Genomic DNA, 27,755 nt, shown 5'->3' with positions numbered 1-27,755 from the left:
TAAAGAGATAGTTCCAAAGGCGCTTTTCAAAAAGACAACCTGGTCTTTCTTGGGGGTTTTTTTCCCCTTGAAAATGTTTTGCTTTTTTATCCAAGCTTCTTGTCCAAATTAAGGTACAGAAGCTTCTTGGATGAGAAGCAAAATGTTTTCAAGGAAAAAACCAAGAAAGTTCAATTGTCTTTTGAAAAAGTACATCTGAGACAGTCATGACTTGGATGATTTGGGAATCTCCACAGACCTTTGAAGATGTTATTTTGCTCAACCGTTTAGGTCAGAGATAAGTTCATATATATCAGTCTAGTTTATGCGAAGTTGAAATGTATAACCCAATGCACAATGCACCTCGTGTTATCTACGTAGCCTTCCCAACCTGGGGCCCTTCCAGAATTCCTATGAGTATGGAAATTCCAAGAGCGGAAGCCCCAGGACAGCTAGAGCAGTGTTTCCCAACCTTGGCAAATTGAAGATATCTGTACTTCAACTCCCAGAATTCCCTGGCTGAGGAATTCTGGGAATTGAAGTCCAAATATCTTCAAGTTGCCAAGGTTGGGAAACACTGAGCTAGAGAACAAGACAGTAGACTGGAGTAGATAAACAGAGGGTGAATACATTTTCCATCTTTGATACTCCAGATCTTCCTAACCTTCTGCAACAAAGCATGTCATTTATCACCGATTAAAGGCCGTATTACAATTTCTGCTCTGCATCCCTTTAACATTATTTCCCAAGGAAAATACAGAAAGGTTAGTTTTGTACAGAATTCCAGATTCCTCAACCCCCTCATTGATCAGGTTCGTCTAATCCCCTCAGCTGGAACGCAGCTTCCTTGTGGCCTTCACACATATAACCTTGCATAGCCAATTCTACATCACAGAGTTTTCGCTTTTATGTGTTGAGGAAGAAGTAGGCATTTTCATCACCCTGGATTACAAACCAAAACAGATGTGCGACAAAGATCTCCATTTTGGTGTCATCCCACATGTTTTCCTCCCCTCTCCACTTATCCACTCTTTCTTCCAGCGAATTTATAGGCTGCCTGAATAAGATTGCAGCAACCTATGTGTAATGCCAATGCGAGTGACTATACAGATACAACAGTGGCAATCCATGGCATAAGAGCATACAGTCTCCATACGGCACAGCCTGCAAAATCCTCTGAAGGTTTGGGATGCAGGATTCCTAGCTCACCCCAAAAGTCTGCGATGCTGGAGCAATTTGCTTGATTAAGTGAAGAACTGTTGCCTCCAGGTGCTCCCTGGGGGGATGGAGAATAGGTCCTAGAGCCCGAGGAAGGAAGGGTGCTGAAGGGTAATAGTCCTGCAGGAAAGAGGCTGGTGTACTGTTTGGGCAGAGTCCCATAGGGAACAAGCAATTGAAGCTGCTTCCAGAGAGTTCCTTTTTGGTTGACTTCAATGTTCTTTTGGGCAGCATCCTGAAAGCAAGGACCGCTGACGACAGAGCAGCAAAAGGCAGGAAAAGTGCATGTAAGGGCGCCCCCTAAGGGCCAGTGCAAGATCTGCAGATAGTCGGGAAGGGAAAAGGTTGTTGTTTGGAGACACACTGATCCGCCCATCCTCAACAGGATGGGGATGGCAACAAAGCAAGAATGGAAGGCGTAAGATTTAAGGCTTATGCGTCTGCATAGAAACATATGTAAACCGATTAGAGCAAGAGGCTAAAATATATTAGGCAGAGTCTGTTCCAAAGACCGAGGGCCATTCCATACATTATGTGGCGGTAAAAAGAGGTTTGCCATCATGTGTAAACTCAGCACAGGGCTGCAACCCGTCCCAGATCTCTGATACATGTGCCTGTCAAAATCAATGCTTATCAGCCATCAGGGAATTTGCTCTTTGCCATTTTAAATGCGCACCAGAGAAACATAATGTGTGAAGGGCCCTAGGAAAGGCTGACAAATGCATGCAAGCGATGAAACAGCAGTGTACTGTAAAGCAGTGTTTCCCAACCTTGGCAACTTGAAGATATTTGGACTTCAACTCCTAGAATTCCCCAGCCAGAGAATGCTGGCTGGGGAATTCTGGGAGTTGAAGTCCAGATATCTTCAAGTTGCCAAGGTTGGGAAACACTGTTCTAAAGGATGCAGTGGTGAGTGAAGACTTGACCTCTTTCACAAGTAAATTGGGAAAAACTATAAATACGGCCAGGATTGGGCCTTGAACTTGTTTTCTTTGTAAACAATAAATTTCCAGCAATAGATTTAGTTAACAAAAAATATATTAATTAGGAAACGGATTAGCTTTTATCATATGTCTTCAAAATTGAAAAGAAGTAAAGGTCCACTCAATATGTATTTCTGGACTGGTATGTCGAATGAAATTCTAACCAAGCTTGACTTGAATTTGGCCTTACTACTATCTAGTTGTTTCCAAACCAGCCACAGTCCCTTGGGATAGGGAGCATGGTTACGGTTTATTATTCTGTTAACCTACAGATTGGCTTGAAAACACAATTCCTGAGAACATGTAGAGCACCCTTTCTTGCTATTGAGTCAATAAGGCCTCTGTTCACAAGTGGGTATGTTAGACAGCTTTTTATCATGGCCTCAACCCATTGCTCCTAAACACGGCGTTTTCTCCCGTAAAGTCTTCATTAGCCTGGGGTCTTTTTTCTTCCCACTTGGCTGACATCACACTGAAAGCCTAACAGTTTTGAACTTGTGAAATGGACATCAAGCGTAACTTCAGAAAGGGTTCAGCCTAAGCATGTATTTCTTTTCAAGCAAATCAAAAACAACTTATGAGAAATAGCAGAAGCAAAGCCTGAGATAAAATAAGAGACGAAAAGTCAAAGGTTAAAGTTGAAGAGCAAGGAAGATAAGCATGAGGAGCAGGATTTTGTCCAACATAGGAGCTACCACATCTGGGCTATAAATTCAGGATGACTACTGGACAGATGGACAGAGGCACAGAAAATTCTCCCTCTGGTGCCATCTCAGAGAGGTCTGAATTTCTGCAATCCAAGCAATGCCAGCCTTAGTTTAATTTCAGCATAGTTTTTTGACTGGGAGCTGCCCAGAGTTGGATAGAACATAAGACAGCTGTTTTAAATAAATAAATAAAATAAGCAGGCTTGTTGCCTCATTTATGCTAGCGAGAATCCTATGCTTTTAACAAGCAGGCTGATATGAAAACTGGATTCATATACTGCACTAAGCCTTGAATTTTTAAACCATGGTCTGTGGCTTAAGCAACTTTTTTTTTTTAAGTACAATTTCATCATAACTTTTCATTCTTAAAATTCCAGAGCAGACAACTGGCTGTGTCAGCACAACTTGCTGTGCAATAAAATGTGCTTTTTCCACCAGAGTGTTTGTTTCCACCCAACATGATAAGCCAAATCCAAACAAATCACTTTCTGTGTTAGTGCAGTGCATGAAAGCTTACATCAGAAGCTTTTTTCATGACATGAAAACAAAGCGATGGGAAAAGCAAAACACCGCCTGATTCAATTGTGTATCTGGGCACCAGACAGCTAGGAAGGGAAGAGTTGGGCCAGTAAACAGTCAGCAAATTAAAGGATATAAAAAATACAAAATAAACAATCTGTAAATGCATCGCCCAAAGGAGGAGAGTGGAAAATTGTGTCTAATGGCTCTAAATTAAATGTTAAACCAAAAACGGGGCAGGAAATATCTGAAAATAGTCTTTGAATAAATAATCTTTGTTGCTTCTATTGGCCATCTTATGATTATAATCCAAGAAAGGAACAAGGGACATTGCATTTCACACCACTACGAAAAAGTAATTTTAAAAAGCTTTCTCTTAACTTTCAGCACAGAAAAGACGGGAGCAAAGCAAAAGGGTGGGGAAAATGGGGGCAATGTTGGGAAACACTGGCATCCCAAGAGCCAAAATTGTGGAGCGAGGCAAGAGACAGGAGCTGCCTAAGGCACGAGATGAGTTCGATGCATAGGAGCAAAAGCTGGATGAAGACAACTGACTGATGTTCACTCTTGCTTGATCTATGCAGCAGGAGGCAAGGGGTGTCTTTGGAACAGTCTCTGAGCCCATTCCCGGGGAGCCATGGGTGGGTGAAGCTGGTGTGGTGACGTTTCAGGGCCCAAGTTAGAAGTGCAAGGCATGGAAGGGGATGTCTGTGCCCCCTCCAGGTTACCTAGAGGAGGGGCTGCTGCATTCAGAGGCAGGGCAACAAAACTGGTGGACGTCCTCAGCCTCGTCATCATCCCTAGAAAGTGGGGAAGGGACAGACAAACAGACAGAGATGGATTAACACCCCCAAGGACACACCCGCCACGATTAGGGGAAGAGGCAGAGGAGTGATGGTTGAAATGGAGATGGAAATGTCATGAAGCTGCCGGAAGGAACAGGGGAACAGTGCAAGGGGACTCAACACATTTGACTTTTCAATCTCTTCATTAAGTGTTGTACCACTTGATTCTTGATAAACCTATATTTTCTTTTATGTACATTGAGAGCATATGCACCAAGACAAATTTCTTGTGTGTAGTGATGGGCGAACCCAACGGTGTTCGGGTTCGGCAAGTTCGGCTGAACTTCACGCAAAGTTCGGCCGAACCTGAACGGTCCATGGCATCAAAGCTCCACCCCCGGAATCCCATCATTTTTTATTTTAATGGATTTTTAATTTTTATTTATTTTTATTTTTACGAAAAAGGACGCTGCAGCGGCGCTGCAAGCCAAGGGAGGTCCTTTCACGTAAAATTTTTATTTTTATTTTTATGTGAAAAGACCTCCCTTTGCTTGCGGCACTGCCGCGGCGTCCTTTTTTGTAAAAAAAAATATTCTTTTTACATGAAAAGACCTCCCTTTGAAGGAGCTGGGGAATCCCTCCCACGAAGAGATTCCGGGGGCGGAGCTTTGACGTCATGTATACCGGCAGGTTGTTCAGGACGCCAAGGTGATCACTTCCTGGATTCCATGGAATCCAGGAAGTGATCACCTTGGCGTCCTTAGCAACCTGCCGGTATACGAGACGTCAAAGCTCCGCCCCCGGAATCTCTTCATGGGAGGGATTCCCCAGCTCCTTTTGTGCCTCCCTCCCAGCCTCCCAACTGGCTGACAACTCCCCAGTGTTCCCCTTCCTGCGCTGCCATCGGCACCCGGCTCCTCCTCCTCTTCTCAGCAGGTGACAGCTGGGCAGTGGCTTTCGTGGTGTTCAGCACGAACGCTGAACCGAAGCACTATTTTTTTAAAAAATTAGGGTTCGGGTCCGGCATGCCGAACACCACAAAATTTGGTACGGACCCGAATTGTGTGGGTTCAGTTCGCCCAACACTACTTGTGTGTCCAATCACACTTGGCCAATAAAGAATTCTATTCTATTCTTCTACACACCAACACTTTTGGGGCCGCCAAACCATAGTCCACAGAACCTCTTTTAGGTCTTCAGCTTAGCAAACCTCCACTAAAGCTACAGGAACAGACAGGACTACATGCTCTGCCACTTAATTCCTAGATTCATTGCCACTTTTTCTCACTTTTCCTGCAAAAGAACTGGAAGTGCTGTTTTGCTTGACTGCAAAGAGGCTGCTCAGACTAGAGTAGGAGGATCTGGAAAGATCTAACAGTGGAAGAGACTAGAATAGTTCTGTATGATCAAACTAAGGATTGTGAAGTAAAATGGCAAGGAAAAACGGCCTGGGCTGGTTCCGTCCCTCCAGGAACAGCTCAGAGTTGCCTCTTAAGGAGGTCAGCAGAGGAAGTTTTCCCAGCACAGACATAAGCATTTAAAAACAAACTGGTGCCCTGAATATGTGCAGCTGTTACAAAGGCATTCCAGTAGGCACCCTAGAATATGTGGCAATTTTAAACTAAGAAACTGTTAGACTGCCAAGTCGTTGGCTATAAATCTACCCAATCCCTTGTGTAACAAAATAGGTACGGTATATACAGTCCCTCCCTCTTTATTTTCATCCTGAAAAAATGAGCAGGAGTCCAAAACACAGCTGCTAGTGGAAGCAAAAAGGAAAACAGGACTGGGGAGAAACCCATTTTATTGTTTAGCAATACAGATCCAAGTTACCATTTGGGTATTTTATTCTACAATATAACACCCTGTATGTCTGAGTTTGCTTTCTTCTTCTTTTCTTATTTATTTATTTATTATTATTTATTTCTATTATTTATTATCGATTTCTATGCCACCCTTCTCTTTAGACTCAGGGTGGCTTACAACATGTTAGCAATGGCACTTTTTAACAGAGCCAGCATATTGCCCCCACAATCCGGGTCCTCATTTTACCCACCTCGGAAGGGTGGAAGGCTGAGTCAACCTTGAGCCGGTGATGAGATTTGAACCGCTGACCTTCAGATCTGCAGTCAGCTTCAGTGGCCTGCAGTACAGCACTCTACCTGTTGCGCCACCCCCGGCTCTTTTTTTTTGCATTCACCTTTTAACTATCAACACACATGGAAACATAACGCCTCATTTACGTGCTGTATCATTATTTCAGTTAGCACTGAGGTCTCCCATCCACCTTCTGTTCACAAGAGCACAGACAGTAAAACACTCTGAAGGGTTATTTCTGAATTTCTATGAACCTTTTTTTTGGGGGGGGTGGCCTGCATCAAACAGCAGCAATATTGCCGCAGTTCCTGTAGCTTGTATGTTTATCCCACTTCCACTTGAGGTTATTGAATTTCTAGACAGAAGTCCTTAGGATCTTTTCTCCATATTTGCCTTCAGTTATCTATATCAGTGTTTCCCAACCTTGGCAACTTGAAGATATTTGGACTTCAACTCCCAGAATTCCCCAGCCAGCGAATGCTGGCTGGGGAATTCTGGGAATTGAAGTCCAGATATCTTCAAGTTGCCAAGGTTGGGAAACACTTATCTATATTAGCACATTTATATTAGTCTTACTTTGTTTTGTATGTGATCCTGACTCTCTCCACTGCACAAAGGAAACTAAAAATACACTGACATTATTTACTTTTGGGGTGTGTGTGTGTAAAGGAACATGTCACTTGGTGGGAATGGAAGGATCAGGTTCAGCGCCTGTTACATAACCTTGTCCAGTCAATTCCAAGAACATTAACAGAATCAGATGGCTCTCAGTTCTCTCATAACATAATGGCCACTTCCGCTTCTCTTCTTCTACCTTTGGCCAAAACAATACAAATGTTTGCAGATGCCAACAGATCTTGCTTGGTACTTGGGTAATTGGACAAACTAATCAGAATGCGTTCCCATGTTGTGACTGTGTTCAAAAGAAAGAAGACTAGAAATAGCTGTAGATGGAACATGAGCCGAGGTGGCGCAGTGGGTAGAGTGCGGTACTGCAGGCCACTAAAGCTGACTGATAGATCTGCAGGTCAGTGGTTCAAATCTCATCACCGTCTCAAGGTTGACTCAGCTTTCCATCCTTCCGAGGTGGGTAAAATGAGGACCCGGATTGTGGGGGCAATATGCTGACTCTGTTAAAAAGTGCTACTGCTAACATGTTGTAAGCTGCCCTGATTCTAAGGAGAAGGGCGGCATTAAAAAAATTGAATAAATAAATAAAATAGGCATGAAATAGACAACTTAACTACAGAACTGCGTACAGCCAATTACTCAGGGAAATTGTGCAGTTGTCTTGTCCTGCCCCTTTACTGTAATTCTTTGGAGAGCTATCAATGCCTAACTTTTTTTCTCAACCTTGCGAACTTTAAGTCAGGATGCTGGCTGGGGAATTCTGGGAGCTGATATCCACCTATCTTGAAGTTGCATGACTAAGAAACACCAGCGTACAGAATTCAAATTGGAACCTATTAGCGCAGGGGTGTCAAACTCGATTTCATTGAGGACTGCATCAGGGTTGCATTTGATGTTGGGGGCCTGGTGGGCATGGCCAGAGTAAGCATGGCCAGCTCGACGTTACTCGTGTCAGGGGCCCCTGTGGTGGCCTGAGCCTCTGCCAGCAAAAACGGAGCTCGTGAGGCTGCAATGGCCTCCTGCAACCCTCTGCCAGTGAAAACAGAGCTTGCCCAAGCTCCATTTTCGCTAGCAGAGGGTGGAAGAAGGCCATTGCAGCCTCCCAATCTCTGTTTTCACTGGCAGGGGCACTGCAGGTTGGTCCTTCGTTGTTTCCAGAACTAAGTACCCCACGCGCTGGATCTGGCTCGTGGGCCTTCAGATTAACATCCCTGTACTAGCGAGTGGATATCCGCTCTAGGGTTAAGTATAAAAAGTAGAGGGGGTTCTTTTGTCTTGAAGAGCTACTCCTTCAAATAATGCCTCCTTTTCACTCACTTCAGAAAATCTGTCTCCCTCAAATTTTTCATAAATTCCATACAGACATTCAGGATGCCATACATATACAGTGGTACCTCTACTTAAGAACTTAGTTTGTTCCATTACCAGGTTCTTACGTAGAAAATTTTGTAAGTAGAAGCAATTTTTCTCATAGGAATCAATGTAAAAGCAAACAATGCGTGAAAACCCATCAGGAAAGAAATAAAAGCTCGGAATTTGGGTGGGAGGAGGAGGAGGAAGAAGAGGAGGACAGTCGCTGCTGAAGGAAGAAGGTGAGGTGAGGGGAATCAAAAATATCCAAATCTTTATGTCTTTAAAAAAAAGAGGGACTCTGAGGTGGCGAGGAGGAGCACGCGCCTCCCATACACCCGGCACGAGGCTGCCTCCCATACACTGCGCCAGAGAGAGAAACCCAGGGGGAAGGGCAGGAAACTGGCCGGGCCTTCATGCTGCTCTCAAATTTCCTGGGAAATTTTTCTGGGCTCGGTTTCTTAAGTAGAAAATGGTTCTCAAGAAGAGGCAAAAAAAATCTTGAACACCCAGTTCTTATCTAGAAAAGTTCTTAAGTAGAGGCGTTCTTAGGTAGAGGTACCACTGTATTACACCTACATTATGCATCCTGCATATAGACATTTGCTATTCATTACTCTTCAGTTCTTAGGAAGAGTTACTAATTGAGAAGAGGACAGATATACAGTTTGGTTTTAGAGAAAAAGTGTTAAAACACTTCCCCAATTTAAGGTGGAAAGAAAATTAAAAACATTAAGGATGCTTCACAAAAATAGTTATTCGTGAGGGTCCTTAAATCCTTGTTTAATTAGGACTAGAGAATCATCTGGGCTGTCTTTTTGACACATGACACTACTGTCATCCTCATTTATCATCTTCAGAAGGAAGCCCGAAGCACTTGTCCTGATAGCTTTCCTACAGATGCCCAATAATTTGTTTCCTTTCTGCTGCCTTTAATGGCCTCACTATAAGCACCATCTCCAATGATTTTCAGTGACTGTCCTCCAGGGCTTTTGATAAAAAGAAGCCTTTTCACGGCTGCTCTCTGGAGCCCTCTTAACTGGAAATCTTTAGGAACTCAATTTGCTCATTTCTTCATTTCTTTGCACTTTTTGTTTATGATTGGCCTTTCCCCGAATTGATAAAGTTCAGATAGTCACTAAATGACAGAAAATCTGTGGACGTTTCTGTATTGGATCGAGTAGGCTGGCCTGCTTGTTCCCTTCTGGGAAACTGCACTTGTGAAAGGATAATCCCCTCCTCTCTAGAGCTGCCTTGTGACCCAAAAGAAAGGAAGGAATGTACTCCTATACAGAAAATGAGCTCCACATTTGAAAATGCAGTTAAGCTAAGTGCTTTTTTAAAATGGTCAAGCATTGTTTGTGGAAACAGAGAGAACAGTACAACTGCCTTTTGCTCAAAGAAATTCCACTACTTTTCTCTCTCTTTTCACATAAGGGTACAGATAACATTCATACAAATAGGCTTTTTTTGGAGTGGGGGAGGAAATAGCAAAAGGATAGACTTTTCCAAGCCACACTCATGCATGGCACATGAGCTGCGAGCAAGGCATTTACAGAAAAAAAACAATAGCAATTCTGTTAAGAGTAGTTAGAAAGGCTTCCACTGAAAGCATGCAACCTGGTCATCTGTGCCATGTGCTATTCCTTCCCTGGTTGTTTCACTATAAAACAGCATCGTTCACAATGGCTAAATTGCATGAATATATTTCAGTTTAGGTTCTAGTGGTTTGTAAGCAGAGGTGGGCTGCTAAGGTGGAAGGGTGACGTGTGCTCGCCCCTGTGGCTCTGAGTGCTAGCGGAGTCCAGTGCAATTACGCTACTGCACCTGGGCAGGTAGCAAAATCGCGCGCGGACACGCATGGGCGCCCACGGCCCAGGTGCAGTAGTGTAATTGCGCTGGACTCCGCTAGCACTCAGAGCCACAGGGGCGAGCACACGTCACCGTTCCACCTTAGCAGCCCACCTCTGTTTGTAAGCTACTCAGAGCCTATGGGAATTGAGTAGTACAGGTAGTCCTCTTTCAGTGACCATTGGCAGTAACACTGTTGATGAAAAAATAACTTTGCAACTAATCCTTCCATTTATGACCTTTTCCAGTTTGTAAAGGAAACCTGACCATAAGTAAATAAATAAATAAGCAAGCAAGCACAGGAGCAGTTTGAGGATGACTGCTTCGTTTAACAACCAAGTTATCAGTCCCAGCTAGGGTTGCTAAACAAGGACAATTTGTATGGAAGCCTCAATCTGTCAATCCACATGTAAATAGAGAAGAAGTCATTAGGACAGATAGAGGTGTGTAAGACAAGGCCTACTAACCTAAACACAGCCTACCAGCTACATCTTGCAACCTACCATGTGTTCAGCAAACTCATTTTTACCTCTCTCAAGACAGCTAAAAGGACTCCCTTTCATGCCTCGGGTAGGTTCTTCTTTATAACTAGAACTTGGTGAGCTCTGAACTCTGATGGGCCACACATCATGATAATGCATTTATCATGATCATTCATGCATGCTACATTTCTGGGCCATTTGAGATACTAATTTTCTAGTACATGTGTTATTTCTGGTTAAGCTCCTTATTGTTAACAGCCATATAACTAATAGAAAACAGACCAGAATATCTCAGAGAATATCTCGGACCAGAATATCTCCGAGACCGCCTGCTGCCGCACGAATCCCAGCGACCAGTTAGGTCCCAAAGAGTTGGCCTTCTCCGGGTCCCGTCGACTAAGCAATGTCGTCTGGCGGGACCCAGGGGAAGAACCTTCTCTGTGGCGGCCCCGACCCTCTGGAACTAGTTCCCCCCAGAGATTAGGATTGCCCCCACCCTCCTTGTCTTTCGCAAACTCCTTAAAACCCACCTTTGCCGTCAGGCATAGGGGAATTGAGACATCTCCCCCACGCTATATAGTTTTATGCATGGTATGTTTGTGTTGTGTGTTTTTTAAAATAATGGGTTTTTAGATATTTTTTTTAAATATTAGATTTGTTTATTGTATATTGTTTTTACTGCTGTTGTGAGCCGCCCCGAGTATGCGGAGAGTGGCGGCATACAAATCTAATAAATAATAATAATAATAGTAATAACAGTAATAATAGTAGTAGTAATAATAATAATAATAATAATAATGTTTGAAATAAATTTATACATCAACAATCAGAAAAAAAACTGAATAGTCATGAAGATGTTTAGATTGATTTTATACTGTTTTTTACATGTTCTACTCCGCCCAGAGTCCAGCAGGAGTTGGACGGCCTATAAGTGTAATTAAAAATAAATAATAATTAATTAATGTGATTTCAGAAGTACCAAAACCTTGCAACCTTTGAAAGACTCACTTACTTTTCTTTATTGTGGCATGAGCCTTTGCAAGTTGGGAGTCTAATTAGTGAGTTACAGTCCAAGAACATTCTAGGAACGGTATTTTAAATATTTAATCCATATTCTAAAAAGTTAGAAAATATTCCAAGAATTTGATGAAATGGGATCTGGTCCAAATCTCATTTCACAAGTGTCACAAGAAAAGCTATGCCTGTTGTACAGAGAAACTCAAGAAGTAATGGTCCATAACTCTAAGGACTATTACCGCATAGAAAAGTAGGAATACATTTTAAATACACACATAAATGCACACATATAAGCACATTTCCATGCCAAGAAAAAGACAAAAAGTAATCAAAATCAGCAAGGCCTCCATGCTGAAACTCAGCATCAAAATGCAATTCTTGATACACAGATGTTCTCGTCATGTTAACCATGCTGCCACAGTTCCTATCTGAGACACGATGTACATTCTTACAAGCGTCACAAGCCTCCTGTGTTCATATCCACAATGTCTGCCTGAACCACCTGAACAGAAAACTACGGTCTCAGAAACTTACACTAAAGTGATTTTCCTTGCCTAACCTAGGCAAAAGGGGAGAGAGTGGGGAGAATGAAGTAGCTGTTGGTAATGTGATTGAAATCAACATATGGGGCAGAAGAGTGAGCTGTGACAGGGGTGAGGTATAAAAATGTTGTGATCATGGAGAAAATGAAATCCAGAATTCCCTTATGCTGGAAAAGTCTCCTCTGTTCATCAAGCTGGCATCAGGAATTGGCATCTGCCAAGGGAATGCCCTTAGCAGAGTCCTGCCTCTATAGCTCCAGATATTGTCATTGCCTGCCTTAAAAGAATAAGCAGTAGCTTCTCCTTATTTTGCCCTTCTCCTTTGGATTCATGGATTGGGCAAAGAAAACAGGAGCAAAACATATAGTCAGCAATAGTGAGAAAATGGGAAAGAAGGCAACTTTCTGAAAATACCCACTTAAATATGGATTGGTGGAGGTCCCTACCCAAAGCTGTCACGGAACTCCAGAATCCTGGTGGCCATGGAATTCTGTAATCCTGACCTGGAGATCAGAATTGCTTGCCAGGAGTGAGGAAGATCCAGGAAAGACCAAGCTTTTTTAGTGCTGTAAGTCTCCTTCCCTCCTTGGGCTGCAGCTGTGGACGATGGAAATGGTAGATCAACGCATCTCTTCTGCAAGATCGCAGAGGAGATGGATTTTCTGCTCCACCCCAGCACTGCCTCAAAACACCTTCTAAGGGATGCTGGATTTGTGGATCAGGTGTGGCATGTCAAGATATGACCATGGCTTTGAGTGAGGACGTAGGTTGGTGGTTGGGGATTCTCAGTGGCTTACCTGCAGCCTGTGTGCCTGGCAGGGGAAGCTAGTTGCGAGTGGAGAAGCGACTGAGCAGAGCAGCAGTACTGGTGCAGAGTGGGACACGTGGACGACCTACAGAAGGCAGCAGAGACGGAGTAACAGAGAGAGAGAGACAGGGAGAGAGAGAGAAAGATAAGAGGGGAGGATGGAAGGAGGGGAAATAAAGGGAGGAGTTGATAGATGAAAGGGGTATGCCAAAATGGAGAGGAAGAAAGAAGGGGAAGGAAAAGAGAAGAAAAAACACAAAGTCAAGAAAAAGAAGGACAGCACTGAACAAACAGAAGAAAAAAACACAGCAACACCCCCAAGCCAAACAAAGAGACTCAGCCACACATTTGGGCCAGGGAAGGAAGGAAGAGAGGAAGAAAGGAAGAGAAAAAGAGAGAAAACAGACAGCAGCATTTCTCAGGGACAAGGATGAGAGACCAAAAAAAAGCCACAGGAACTAGGAACGAAAAGGAGTTATTAGGGCAGCCCAGACTAGCACAGAATCATAGGCGGCCTAATCCGAGTGAGCAAGAAAGCATTATGGGCCACGGACATGAAGAGGCAGAATAGTGAGCCACAGGTTGAGAGACAACCTAAAAACATGGACCTCTTTCAAGATATGAGCTACTCATTCCATACGAAGAATCAAGAAATCAGGTGACGACTCTTGGGTGACAAGGTGACCTAGAAGCCCTCTGTCAGCCTCCTACACAAATTGTCCAAGTAGTTAGGAAAAACCCCCATCATAGTCTGCTACAAAGGGAATTTTCTGGCCCCTCCCTTTGATTCTGCCTTTCCAGTTCAGCCAATGACTATTTGACCCATAATACCCTCCCTCCTTCCCAGAAAGATACAGGATGCTTCTTACTTTGAGGGTTCGAGATGGAAACAAGCACTGGCCCATCTAACGGAAGGGCAAAAGGGACGCACACCCGTGTAGCTAAAGAGACAAGGTTTACTCTCATGGCTATACAAGGCTAAAAGAAAGGGCTGCTGAAAAGGAAGCCAAAGAAGAGGGAAACCAGCAACTTTTGGACTAACCCCAAACAATACCACACCCCTGCAAGTCAAGTAAAAATACACTGGGGAGGATTGCAGTCTTAGCCCCACCCAGGCCCCAGAAAGAGAGAGAATGAGGAAGACCACACCACACAAAAAAACCCTAGGACTTTCTCAGCCACGTACAATGAGATAATAACCAGCATGAGGAAAGGAAAAAACAACAACCTGAGGACCATACATCTGCAAATCCTCCACCCACCCACAAATAAGGAAGCCAGTTTGGGGGAGGGGGAGCAGAGGGGCAAAAAAGGTGAAGGTGAGCCCCATCAAAGGCTTTGCATTCCAGCCACCAAAGACGCTTCTTCTGCTGTACTTAGCCCAGGGATTTCATCAGGGCTTAGGCCCAGAAACTATTTTTAACCGTAAAACCTAAGAGGGTGTGTGTTTGTATCCACCTATTTATTAAGATCAAGTGCTGGTTTTTCAATCTCGCTCTGCTTTGCAGTCCCTGCTGCCAAATAAACAAGCAAACAAATCAATCTTAAAGTGGGTAAGACAGGGAGGAGGTAAATTCCAGATGGGAATGGCACTCATTTCTACGGCTCTCATTCAATTACAGTACGCAGTATGAAAAGGGCTGAAAATGGCAAAAACAGTGACAGGAGAGATTCCATACCCAGCGCGGCTGTATTTCCTCCCATATAAGGACTGGCTTGTTTTCACTGCTGCGGGGGGAATCTCAAGGCTACTCCACCCTCAGCACCATTGAGCATATATATATACAGTGGTACCTCTACCTAAGAACGCCTCTACTTAAGAACTTTTCTAGACATGAACCGGGTGTTCAATATTTTTTTGCCTTTTCTTAAGAACCATTTTCTACTTAAGAACCCAAGCCCGGAAAAATTTCCCAGGAAATTTGAGAGTGGCACGAAGGCCTGGACAGTTTCCTGCCATTCCCCCTGGGTTTCTCTCTCTGGCGCAGTATATGGGAGGCAGCCTTGTGCCGGGTGTATGGGAGGCGTGTGCTCCTCCTCGCCACCTCAGATTCCCTCTTTTTTTTTTAAGCCTTAAAGTTTTTGATTTTTTTTTATTCTCTTCGGCAGCGACTGTCCTCCTCCTCTTCTTACCCCTCCTCCTCCCACCCAAATTCCCAGCTTTTATTTATTTCCTAATGAGTTTGCACACATTATTTGCTTTTACATTGATTCCTATGGGAAAAATTGCTTCTACTTAAGAACGTTTCTACTTAAGAACCTGGTCACGGAATGAATTAAGTTCTTATGTCGAGGTACCACTGTATAGCCCCCTGCCTATATGGGTCACTGCAAAAGGGGGGAGGGGGAGTGCCATGGCCATGTACAGAATGCCACCACCAAGTAAACCTTAACAGTTCTGGTTACATTCCATAACAGGAGGCAAAACTAGCAGGTAGGGTCATGTGTGCACCAAATCCCTCGCTTTAAATTAAAGGACGTACAGGTGAAAAGTACTACTTGGGTTCAAGATGGGCTCAATGTTGGGATATCTATGCTGCCCCAAATGCCATCAGGCTGCAAGTCCAAAGGCCCAGGAATTTAAGGGTTCTGTACATTCTTAGCTGTTCCTGGCACTGCACTCTTCTGGAGAGAACGCTCTGACGTTGTTCCTGGGATCTATTTGAGGTCATTCTCCCAGCTGAGGAATCCCAGTCCTATGACTGGGATTATTTTGGTCTTTATTTCCACTCTACTTCTTTCTTCAGGCTCTGGTATTTCTCCAACTTTTCATACTCTTTCTGCCTGATGTTATTGACATTTGGCACTGTTGCATCTATGATCACCTTATCTATTACCTAATGTCTGGTTGATTGCATAGTACAGTGATGGTGAACCTATGGCACAGAAAACCATATCGGAGGGCATGTGAGGTGTTGCCTTATGTCAGCTCCATTGTACATTCACGTGCAGGGCCATCGGATTTTCAGCCTTAGGGAAGGCAGTTTCACCCTCCGGAGGCTTCATGGAAGCTTCTCTGAAGCCCAGGAGTGTGAAAAACGGCTCAACGGGCAAAGCAGAAGTTCGGAAGAACAGATTTCCGGTTTGCCCATTGTGCTGGTTTTTGCACTCCGGAGGCTTCAGAGTTCCCCGTTGCACTGTTCTTCACACTCTGGATGCTTCATGGCTCCTTGAATCCTCCGGAGTGTGAAAAACAGCACAACAGGCAGCACGGGGGGGGGGGTGTTTACACATGCGTGGGGGGGGGGAGAATGGGTGTGTGCATGTGCTAGCATGCGCACACATGCCCTTTTGGCACGCAAACCAAAAAAGGTTCACCATCACTGGAGTAGTATCTGCAAGTCTATCTGGATCTGGAAGTCCCACAGGATCTTAGGCTATTTATTCTCCACAACTTTCTATGGACTCTCCCAGGGGTGGGCAGCAGGCAGGACGGAGTGGAATGCAGTTCCACTGGTGGAAATGAAGCTGCGTGTGCAGCTCCAGCTGATCGGCGGCTGTCACTTCCTGGATTACTGGTCTCGGCTCAGCTCTCCTTTTTTCTCCTGCTGCTGCTGCTGCTGTATCTGCGCTCCTCACCTTTTTTCTTCTTTCCGCCTTCCTGGCCTCGGACGAGCTTCCCTCTCTCCTACCCGACTCCCCTCAAGCCTCACGCAGCCACCTCCCGAGGCCAGGAAGGAGGAAAGAGGAAAAAAGTGAGGAGCATGCAGCAGCAGCAGCAAGGAATAACAGGAGAGCCACGCCGCGCCAAAGAGGTCTGGGCTGCCATCTTTTTCCCCTCACAAAGCCCTCACCCCGCCTGCAGCTGAGATGAAAAGGCATCGTGTGGCAATAATAACCTTGTAACTCTCCCTTGGCTTTCCAATATTTTTAAATCCCCCCCTTCCGTCCTCCTCCTCGGAAAGCGGCAGGGAGACCAGCACTGGCAGTAGTTGTGGGGGGGCCTTTTCCTCCCCCCTCTTTTCTCACCTAGCTGCCCAGCCTGAGGCAGGGGATGACCCAGGAAGGAGAGCAGGGGAAACATGAAGCAATTTGTCACCCCAGCGAGCGACACTGGTGAAGTTATAAATCGAGGACTTAACAGTTCACTTGAACGATGATGATCGTTCAAGCCACTCCCACCTGGTCACATGGCCGGCAAGCCACCCCCTACCCAGTCACATGACCATCAAGCCACACCCACAAAATAAGCCACACCCACAAAATAAGCCACACCCACAAAATAAGCCACACTCACAGTGTGGCAGTAAAAAATTTGGCTGCCCATTACTCTCATATCTGGTTTGGAAGGATTTAGCCCACACACTGTGCAGATATTCCTGTATTCAAAGCCATCTACTTGGTTGTGTTGTTCAGAGGATGCCATTCCTGTCTGCACCTGACACCCTGTCATTATGTGTCGAACTCTCTCAGAGGCCACTCTGCATACTCTACACTTTGGGCCCTATATCATGCGGTAGAGATGTGTTTCTATGGATCTGGCACTTAGCACCTGTTCTTGTGCTGCTATGAGCATTGCTTGATCATTATCCTAGTCCCTAATTCTTATTCCCAGGAGCAGCTGAGCAGATGCTACTAGTTGAAGCCGGGTCTCCAAAACATGGGGTTTTATATCATAGCCCTCTGTATGTGATCAAAAGATAGGAACACCCTACATTCCAGCTGATTCTCTCTTTTCCTTTCTCTTCCCACAATTCAACCCACTTTTTGCTACCTCGTTGTTAAAATATTCTCAAATGGCTGCCTCCTTTCTCTCTCTTTTTCCTCCTGACCTCAGACCTCTCTTCCTTCCGACTGCAGGCTCTGCAGAGTACAGAGCTGTAAACATGTTTGGCTTCCTTATTACAACAATGTGCACAGATCACTGAATTCACTAAGAAAAACTATTTGCTGACGTAATTCATTAAGTGCAGCATGAGAAGGCAAGAATGGGGAAATGAACAGTGGGACAGCTCGGTATGAAAATATGGCTCTTTAAAAGATAACATGTAAGGATCCAAATATATTTCAATCACACCATTACAGCCATAATGTCTCTTGAAAGACGTGGCCTGCAACCCAATAATAATAATAATAATAATAATAATAATAATAATAATAATAATAATAATAATACAGTTGAAAAAGCCGTCATTCCCAATATTTAGGCCTCTTTCCGTATTCTGTGGAGTGCCAGGCCTTTCCTTATATCCATTTGACATATTTTGGTTTTAACAAGCTTGGGTTATTCGGAAAATCTGACGTTTCTTCCAATCACCATTCCTCTGTTTTCGCCCCTTCCAGCTTTTCCCCACAAAGGAAATAGTCCTTGCAGGCACAAGGAAGAAGAAACTGATTGGCAACTTCCTGCAGCAATGTTTTCACCTTTCCTCCCACAAAGCCTATGTGACAGCTAACAACTTGCACCTCTGCCTTTGAACCCCTGTGATTCCTTTACACATTCCTCAAAAAGAGCATAAAACCAGAGAGCAAGTTTCTGACTAGTTCGGCATTAACTACTCCATGTTGGCTGAGTACATCTACTCATTTAAGGGAAAATACACCTCCCCCCCAGCTGGATCTGACCAAAGTCCCTCTCTACCCAGCCTTCAGCAGGCGCCAGCAAACACCCACCGGCAATTGGCCGCTGCTTTGCCCAGGGCTCCTCCCCACCTTTTGATAGTGGCTCTTCCTGATTGGCAATGCCGTGCTCTATAACATTGCCCCTGATCGATCAGCAGCTGCCTCCAAGTTGCTTATATACCCCACTATGTCCATCCCTACCAGGGGAAATGGTAATAGATTCACTCACAGGTCAGACTCCATAACTTTTCGGTGGTCTCCTTCTGGACTCCTTTGTGCGTATCTTCTTCCAGCAAACGTCTTCACCTTTGACCTACCCACTTCTTTGGAGCAAGGGGAGGATCCAAGGGACCGAGAAAAGTAGCTCAGGTCATCCCTCTTTGGAGGATGCAAGCCACGGAAACACTGCAGGGTGTAACTCTTTTCTCTTCTCTTCCACCCCATCAGCTGATCACTCTAGACAGAACTAGAGGGCTGGGACAAAAGGACCAGGCAGGCAGTACCTCTGAATTAACATGTTAAATGCTGGCTTTTTGTTGTTGTTGCTGTTCTTAAGCGTTTAGAGACAAGCTATGGATCTGATGAAAGGAAGGATTCTTCCTCGCTTGAGGAGGAAGGCTAACATCTTGCAATTTCTCTTTAAATAACTTTAAAATAACATTAACTGATTGGAGAAAGTGATTTTCCAACATATGTATGTGCATCAATGTGAGTAGAAGGCACAGAAAAGTCACATAACATGCAAAAGCCAGTGGAAAATAAACTAGTTCCATCGTTCTCCCTCATAGAGCGAAGCTTAATGAAATATAACGCATCCTTCATAGATTAAATAATCCAAACTTTCAGGACTTTCCCCAGCCCACAGATATTATTCTTACATATATTTAGCATATTAAAAGAAAGACACCATTGTGTTTGTGTGTGTGTGTGTGTATGCTTACCATTACTATTTCTACTTCAATAATTAATTTATCCCCAAATGAAAATTCTGCCATTTCTGAGACAGTGCAAGATCTGCAAATGCAATTGAATCTAGATATTCCCCACTCCAAAACCTAGAATCACTAATTGATTTGTAAGAAAAGGGTCAGCAGAAATTAGCAGCTAATTTCCTATTTGTTTATTTATTTCCCACCTTTTTATTATTTCAATAAGTAACTCAAAGTGACCAACATACATAATACTTTTTCTCCTGTTCTCCCCACAACAACCACCCTGTGAGGTAAATTAGGCTCAAAGAGAGTGAGTGGCTCAAAGAGTAGCTAAAGCCAGACTAGAGATCACAATCTCTCCAGGTTCTAAACTGGAGTAGCAGTGAATAAAATGAGTGTTAAGCCTAGTAGGTCTTAAAGGTAACAGATCCAAGAGAGGTTAAACTTCTTCTCCCTCTTCTTAAGGAGACTTACTGTTTCTTTCTTTCTTTCTTTCTTTCTTTCTTTCTTTCTTTCTTCCTTCCTTCATTTATTTATTAGATTTGTATGCCGCCCCTCTCCGAAGACTTGGGGCAGCTCACAACAATAAAAACAATATTATAACAAAACAAATCTAATATTAAAAGAAGCATATAAAACCCTATCATATATTTAAAAACCAAACAGCACATTCATACCAAACAAAATATAAACAAGCCTGGGGGGAAAGGTGTCTCAACTCCCCCATGCCGGACGGTATAAGTGAGTCTTGAGTAATTTACGAAACACAAGGAGGGTGGGGGCAGTTCTAATCTCCGGGGGAAGTTGATTCCAGAGGGCCGGGGCCACCACAGAGAAGGCTCTTCCCCTGGGGTCCACCAAACAACATTGTTTAGTCGACGGGACCCGGAGAAGGCCAACTCTGTGGGACCTTATCGGCCGCTGGGATTCGTGCAGTTATTCAAGAATTCCTAAAAACATCAAGTTTTTCTAGTCACTGTATTCTATAATTTAGTGCAGTGTTTCCCAACCTTTTTTGAGCCGCGGCACATTATTCATATTTTCAAAATCCTGGGGAACATTGGGCCGGGAGGGGGGGGCGCTAAAAAAAAATTGGACAAAAAATATCTCTCTTCCTCCCTTTCGCTCTATTTCTCTCTCCCTCCTTCTTTTTCTCTCTTCCTTCCTTCCCTTCTTTCTCTGTCTCCATCCCTCTTTCTCTCTTCCTTTCTCTCTTTTTTGCTCTCTTTCTCTCTCCCTCCTTCCCTCCCTCTATGTCTTTCTCTCTCCCTCCTTTCCCCCTCTCTTTCTCTCTCTCTCTCTTGCTTTCTTTCTTTCTCTCTTTTTCTCTCTCTTGCTATCTCTCTCTTTCTTTCTCTCTCTCTCTCTCTCTGCCTCTTGCTTTCTCTCTCTTTCTCTCTCTCTCTCTCTCTTGCTATCTCTTTCTTTCTCTCTCTCTTTCTCGTACACCACACCGCAGCAGCGGCATTGGGCAGTAGCCGTGGGGCGGTGGCAGGGAGCCTCACAGCTGACCACCCTGCCACCGTCCCATGGCTACTGCCCGGTGCTGCTGCTGCCGCCGCCCTCTCACTGCCACCACCCTCCCGCCGGGCCCCAAAGGTCACCTGCTGCCGCCGCCAGGGAAGCTCCAGCCGGGCGGGAAAACTTGTAAGGCGCAAAGAAGGAAGCTCAGCTTCCGGTCTCACAACTTTTTGCTCTTCGCACTCTCAGCAAAAAGTTGCGGGACCAGAAGCTGAGCTTCCTTCTTCGCGGCACACCTGACCATGTCTCGCAGCACAGTGGTGTGCCACGGCACACTGGTTGGGAAACACTGATTTAGTGGGCCTTTTTTAAAAAAACCCACAAGACTATCATTCAACTTAGCAAACACATTTCTAACTCTCTACTGCCACCTATTGATTTTCCAGATTTTGGCAGACCAGATATACTAACTGTAGGACAGATTCTGCCTGCTAATCAATGCAGCACTGTCATCCCAAATCCAATGCCATCTGTAGAGGCCTACAAATAACAGGATTGTCCGAAGATCGCTAGGTTGGGAAAAGCTGGTACAGAGAAAACAGGCTGGCTATAAAGTAGTTTTCTGTATTAGCTCAAATTTTAGTTTAATGGATAATAACACTTACTTGAAAATACTGCAATTTTCTCACAGAGTTTCCACTTGGAAAGGTGCTTTTTAGTTTGCAAGAAAAAGGAAACACTTTGAGACTCATTTTTAAAATTTCTTTGACAGTCTGTAACAGATCTCACACACACCATGAACCCAAGCATAAAATGAACACGCTGAGCTTTTTTTTCTTCACTAGAGGCTATTTGAGGATGGAGGAGAAAAGGAAACGAAGATGCTCTTGGAATTTCATATTTGTGAACTCCAATATGACCAACTATCATAGAACAGAATCTAGTTATTACTGCTGGTTGCATTTTCTCAGAGGTCATAATAATGCTCACAGAATGTTCCTTTCTCCACAATCATATTTGTGAAATAAAGGGGGAGGGGGGAACTCTCTGAATTTGTTGAACACTGATTGTTGTCATTCAATGCAACCTGCCCATTAGGATTTGGATGGATGGATGGATGGATGGATGGGAGTCTTTGATCTCTATCCTTTTCCAGTTGGATGTCCAGTAAATGGATCAGGGCTACAATTTCTACCATTCCCTAGCACACCTGAAATTAAAGGATATTTTTGGTAGTCCAATGCTATCTGGAAACATCATCCCAAACTACAGATAAAACAAGAACACAATGCTATAATTTTAAGAAGGCAGTGCCATTAAGGTCTTTTATGGCATCAGCGTCATAAAACAAATCTGCAAATGAAATTTCCTTGAGTCAGTTCTAGGTTTATGTCTTTTGAAAAAAGTCCTTCTTTTGAAGAGTGTTTTCCATAGGGCAGCTTTTATTGTACAGAATACCCCAACCCTGAAATGGTTCGAACCCTCCTTCCTTTTCTACCTTTAATGTAAACAATGAGGACCTTCAGCCAAATATTAAGAGCAAACCTGAAAAGCATGGTCCATCTTTTGAACACAAGACATTTGGGGTTCAGTTCTTTTTAGAACAGTGATATTACTCACACTTGAAGGTATTCATCCCCATTGTTGTTCCATGACACTGAATGGACACATCTTCCATTTGGACATAATAAAACTGAAGCTCTTACTGTTTCCCCTCAATTCTTCCTGACTCAAGCAATAATAAAAAAGAACTGAGCTGACCTCCCTTTATTACAGCTGATAATCCTGGTTTCCTAGCTACAGTACAAAATAAAGCTTTTTCCCCAAGGGAAGTCAAAGACAAACGCAACCTCCCTGCTACAAAACAGCCACAAATCTATTCATATGAAGTACCCAGACCAGCTTGGTTCCAGATATTCCGACAAAGGAACATAAAGCCAGGCCTGGTTTGCATGGAAGTAGTCATGTTGGTCAGCATTTGAAGCCTGTTGTGTGCACGAGGACCAGCTGGCACTCTTTGGTTTATCAAAGTTATAATTTTTTTTAAAATTCATGTTAGATTTTAAACTGTGTCCAGAGTTCCTCTGGATAGGATGGAGGGAACACACTGGTTACAAGAATCTATCTTCAGCACTTCCGGCATCTTGTATAATTGTCTAGACCAGTGTTTCCCAACCTTGGCAACTTGAAGATATCTGGACTTCAACTCCCAGAATTCCCCAGCCAGCATTCGCTGGCTGGGGAATTCTGGGAGTTGAAGTCCAAATATCTTCAAGTTGCCAAGGTTGGGAAACACTGGTCTAGATAGAAGATAAAGGTTGATCTGCCTAGAAAAGGCTTAGCAAAAGTTAAAAAATCGATTATGGTATTTGTAATAACAGTATAATAAAATATGAACATTTTTTGCTTTATGTCAGATGCAATTTTTAGTAATCTTCAGTATTCAGATTTACTCTCTCAGAGCCATATCTGCTGGCATGTGAGCCATTGCCCTAGCTCAGCTCCAACGTGCATGTGTGTGCTGGCTAGATGATGTTTGGCTAACACAGAGGCTATGGGAGGGTGTTTTTGGCTTCCAGAGAGCCTCCAGGAGGGATGGGGGAGAGCGTTTTTACCCTTCCCCAGCTCCAGAAAAGCCGTTGGAGCCTGGGGAGGGCAAAACATGAGCCTACTGGGCCCACCGGAAGTTGAGAAAGAGGCCATTTCTGCCCTCCAGAGGGCCTCTGGGGGGCAGGGGAAGCTATTTTCACCCTCCCCATGCATTGAATTATGGGCATGGGCACTCATGCATGTGCAATAGCATGCACGCCCGCTCTTTCAGCACCCAAGGGAAAAAAGGTTCGCCATCAGGGCCCCATGTCAGCTCTAGCGTGCATGTACGTGCTGGTCAGCTGATTTTCAGCCTTCTTTTTGGCTGTTTTCACTCTCCCCAGGCTTTAGGAAAACTTACTGAACCTTAGTGGCAGCGAAAAACGGCACAATGGCCTACCAGAAGTCTGGAGGCTTCCGTGAGACCTGTGCCCATGCAGAGGGGGCAGTGCAAGGGTTGTGCACATGTGCAGGGGCAGGGCGGGGGTTGTGCATATGCGTGGAGGTAGAGCATTGCATTATGGGTGTGGGCATGTGCATGTACACGCACACCATTTTGGCATCTGAGCCAAAAAAACCGTTCACCATCACTGCTGTAAGTCATTTATTGCCGATTTCTGGGTCTTTTTTCCTGACTTCAGTAAATGTGTCTTTCATATCCATTTACCTTGGGGTAAAAGCAAAGCTTGTGTAATAGTTATGCTGATTTCTTGTATATTTGTATTTCAACTGTAAATGTTTGTGTTGTTTTTATACTTTTATGTTTTAATGGATTTTCTTTTTTTACGTTTCTAACTGCCCAGAGTCATGAATTTGAGACAGGCAGATTTATAAATTGAATAAACGAATGAAAAAAAAACCCCGAATGATCTTACATGAACCCTCTTCTTATCCTCATATTTGGATGACATCAGCAATGAAAGTTAAGGACAAGAATTCTACTGCAGAATTTGGATAATAACTACAATTAAGGCATTCCCCCTTAATTACAGTGTAAACACAGTGGAGAAGAAGCACTCAGTTGCTGCTCCCTCCTGTATAATTCTATCAGTCCATCCTTCTCACTTGTGACCAATGAAGAGTCATTCCCAGAAATTTGCTTTCCATATTTCCCAGGTACTGCTGCCCTCTGGTGGCAGAGCAATATTACTGCTTAGAAAAAGGCATGAGAAGTCAATCTAATTTTGTAGAAAACATGGCTAGCTGATGAGAGCTAAATAGCTTGAAATAGATTTATACTAGTCCCCCTTTATTTCTTTTTCAGTAAAACATAAATTCAATACAAAAATAATTTCACACGAAAGCCACTGCCTCTGAAGGCCCCAGGATTAGGGCGGAAAGGCGAAAATGGAAGCAGTGTGCTCCATCCCATAATTGGGTGGACCAGATTGCCCTGACAGAAAATCACAAAAGGAAGGAGAAAGATAAAATCAGATCCGATATTCTGGCTGAAAGTGCTAGTGTAGCTTCGATGCATTTCTGCAGCTTTGTATCCTGTTTCCCCCAAAATAAGACATGATAATAAGCCAAATCGGGCTTTTGAGTGTCTGACAATAAGGGCAAGCGCTTATTTCAGGGTCATATTTTCAAGGAAACACTGTAGGAATATAATTAGCCACACAAAGTTGGCTGGAGTTCGGCAGCATTCAAACTGAATAATAATATTAACAATGTGTACATTCATTTTTCTCTCTTCTCCACATTCAAAATTGATTATTTTCGAAGTAATTACAATAAATATGCATTTAAAACAAGTTCACATTTACATATAGTAAATCATGCTACCCATATGTCTATTAGCTCTTAAAATGTTTTGATGTAACCCACCAACCAACAACCAACTACGCAATATCATTCTCCTTCTGGAAGCTTCTTCAGGACATACTTCCTATGATTTATCATAGTTACACTTTGTCTTAGTTACAGTTACAAGACATTCTTTACAAGCAGACCGTATTTGTTAAATAACTGCCCTGAGAAGAGTATATACAAAATTTAAAAATTAGAAAGTTACCTAATTAGTGTTGCCCATAAGTAAATTGGCAAGATAAAATTAAACTAGGGATAGTGTTGACTTACAGTAGAGTATACTGTGCAAACAGCAGAACATATTTGCCTCCTAAATTGATTCCATCCTCAAAATCATCTGACCTAGAAGGTTTGAATCACACTTATATTTTGTTTAGGATGCATTTTGGCACTGATCAGCATTAAAACAGCTAAATTACAGCAAGTATCTGTGACAAAAAGAAATGGATAAGTTTACCCTGGGGTCATTTATTTGTGAACACAAGCAGAACAAGTAGAGACAAAGATAGATTTTGCATTAAATCAAGGTTAACTTAATAATGGCTTATTGAATAAGCTACAATGGCTGAATTTACACATACTGCTAAGCCACAGATATAGCAGCATCTTAAAGTCTCTCTCTCTCTCTCTCTCTTTCTCTTTCTCAGCCAAGTCTACCTCACAGGGTTGTTGTTCCAGGGAAGATAGGATAAAAGATTATTAGGTATGTTCGTTGTCTTAAATTATAGATACTGAAAATGGTGGGACAAAAATCTAATAACAATATGAAAACTAATCTTTCTGCAGTACCTCAGGAATCTCTATTCAGAAGTAAGTCTTATATTCAAGCAAAACCTGATCGAACTCAAGTTCATTTAAACCAATACATTTCAGCTGCCTGATTCTGATTCTATATTTACACTACAGGCCTGAGTATGTTTACCTTTTTTTAAAAGAAACCACAACCAAAAAGACATAAAAGAAGAGCATGTCATCAGCTTAGAAACATTATGTTGCCAAGAAGATCCAAATCCAACCCATCTTGAATTCTGTTGACTCTTATCTGACACCAAATTAGTATTGGACTTTAGTTGATTAGAGTCTTATGTTTAATGTATAGGAATAAATTAATGTATGGTCTCGATGGGGGGTAGGTTCCAATTTTGTTTAGTACCACTTTGTAGGCTGGGCATGTTTTGTGGGCATGGCTTGATGGTCATGTGACTGGGTGGGAGTGGTTTGGCAGTAATGTGACTGGGTGAGACTTGTTTTGTGGTCATGTGACTCCCTCTCTCCCTCCCTCCCTCCCTTCCTGGGAAGAACCCCAGAAGGACTTTGGTAATGAAGAATACTCGAGACAGGCAGGTTCAAAAGACGGTCCCTTTATTTAGCTCTTTTGGGAAGTGACACTCAGCAGGGAACGCGTCTGCTGTCAATGAGAAAAGCCACTCTATTTATACTTTTGCGGCTCGCGCCAAAAGGAACTGTCATGCGTCTGAACCAATCAGACGCGACCTCTTGTTATTTACATTTTCTGCCCGGAGACAGCTTTGTACAAGGCTTTAACTATTTACATAGGATTTAACACCCCTCCCTCCTTAGTTGAGAATATGTCAATCAGTTAACCATGTGATATAGTCCTCCAATCTGCTCGGTCTACGCGAGGCTCTCTCCGACCTGCGCAGATCAGTTAAGTCCTCGCTTTCAACGGTGGAGGTCGGTTCGCCTGTACCTCCCCAGTGCGGCTGGGGCCGGGTTTGAGCTCCGGCCTACTGAGTTGAGTGGGCAGGCACAACACCGACCTCTGAGGACGAAGATGGCTCGGCGTCGCTGGAGGACCGTTCCTGGCTCGGTAAGTCCATTTGTAATTCCAGTAAATCGGGTTGTGAGTAAAAGTCTGATAAGGGGGAAGAGTTTTCGTTAGCGGTTTGTCCCTGGGAGGATTCAATGCGTCCTCTCAAGTGATCAATGTGCCGCTTCCACATGCGGCCATCTTCTAATTGTACATAATATGTTTTGGGAGCAGTTTGCTGCACAATCTTTCCCTTAATCCAGTTCAACCCCCCATCAAAATTTTTAGCAAAAACATTTTGTCCCAGGTACAAATTTCTTTCAGGATTTACAGACATATAATCAAGACATTTATTATTACAATATCGTGGGTGTAACCTGTCCAGAGGTGATCTGAGTTTTCTACCCATTAGAATTTCTGCAGGACTCTTGTGTGTAAGGGAATTGGGTGTAATATGCTGTACTAACAAGAATTGGTCCAAATGTTGCTGAATTTCTCCAGGGCCTGCTCTGCGCAATGCTTCTTTGGCCACCCTTACGTACCGTTCCGCCAAACCATTAACCCATGGCGAGTAAGGTGATATGAGTGCGTGTCTGACCCCCAAGTTACTGAGGAATATTTCAAATTGCCTGGCTGTCAATTGGGGCCCATTGTCTGACACTA

The 27,755-nt window shown here is 43.6% G+C and overlaps 1 protein-coding gene across 7 annotated transcripts in view; it reads right to left on the bottom strand.

Moving 5' to 3' along the window:
- The window catches only part of IQSEC2 (IQ motif and Sec7 domain ArfGEF 2), a 198,857-nt gene that overhangs the window by 82,024 nt on the left and 89,078 nt on the right, over window positions 1-27,755 (bottom strand). The window contains exons 1-2 of one of the 7 annotated variants that reach the window (XM_070741429.1): window positions 18,760-18,994; window positions 12,958-13,053 (exon numbers count right to left, since the gene is read on the bottom strand). The exons of 5 other annotated variants lie outside the window; for them this stretch is intronic. In XM_070741429.1, the coding sequence (XP_070597530.1) occupies window positions 12,958-13,053; window positions 18,760-18,974 (311 nt within the window). In that variant the 5' untranslated portion in view covers window positions 18,975-18,994. Of the gene's footprint in view, window positions 1-12,957; window positions 13,054-18,759; window positions 18,995-27,755 lie in introns of those variants that run through there. One more of the 7 variants, XM_070741431.1, reaches the window with a different exon arrangement.

The sequence above is a fragment of the Erythrolamprus reginae genome, chromosome 2 (genome assembly GCF_031021105.1).
Source record: "Erythrolamprus reginae isolate rEryReg1 chromosome 2, rEryReg1.hap1, whole genome shotgun sequence".
Classification (NCBI taxonomy): Eukaryota; Metazoa; Chordata; class Lepidosauria; order Squamata; family Dipsadidae; genus Erythrolamprus; species Erythrolamprus reginae.
This window is presented reverse-complemented; position numbering and strand designations above follow the sequence as displayed.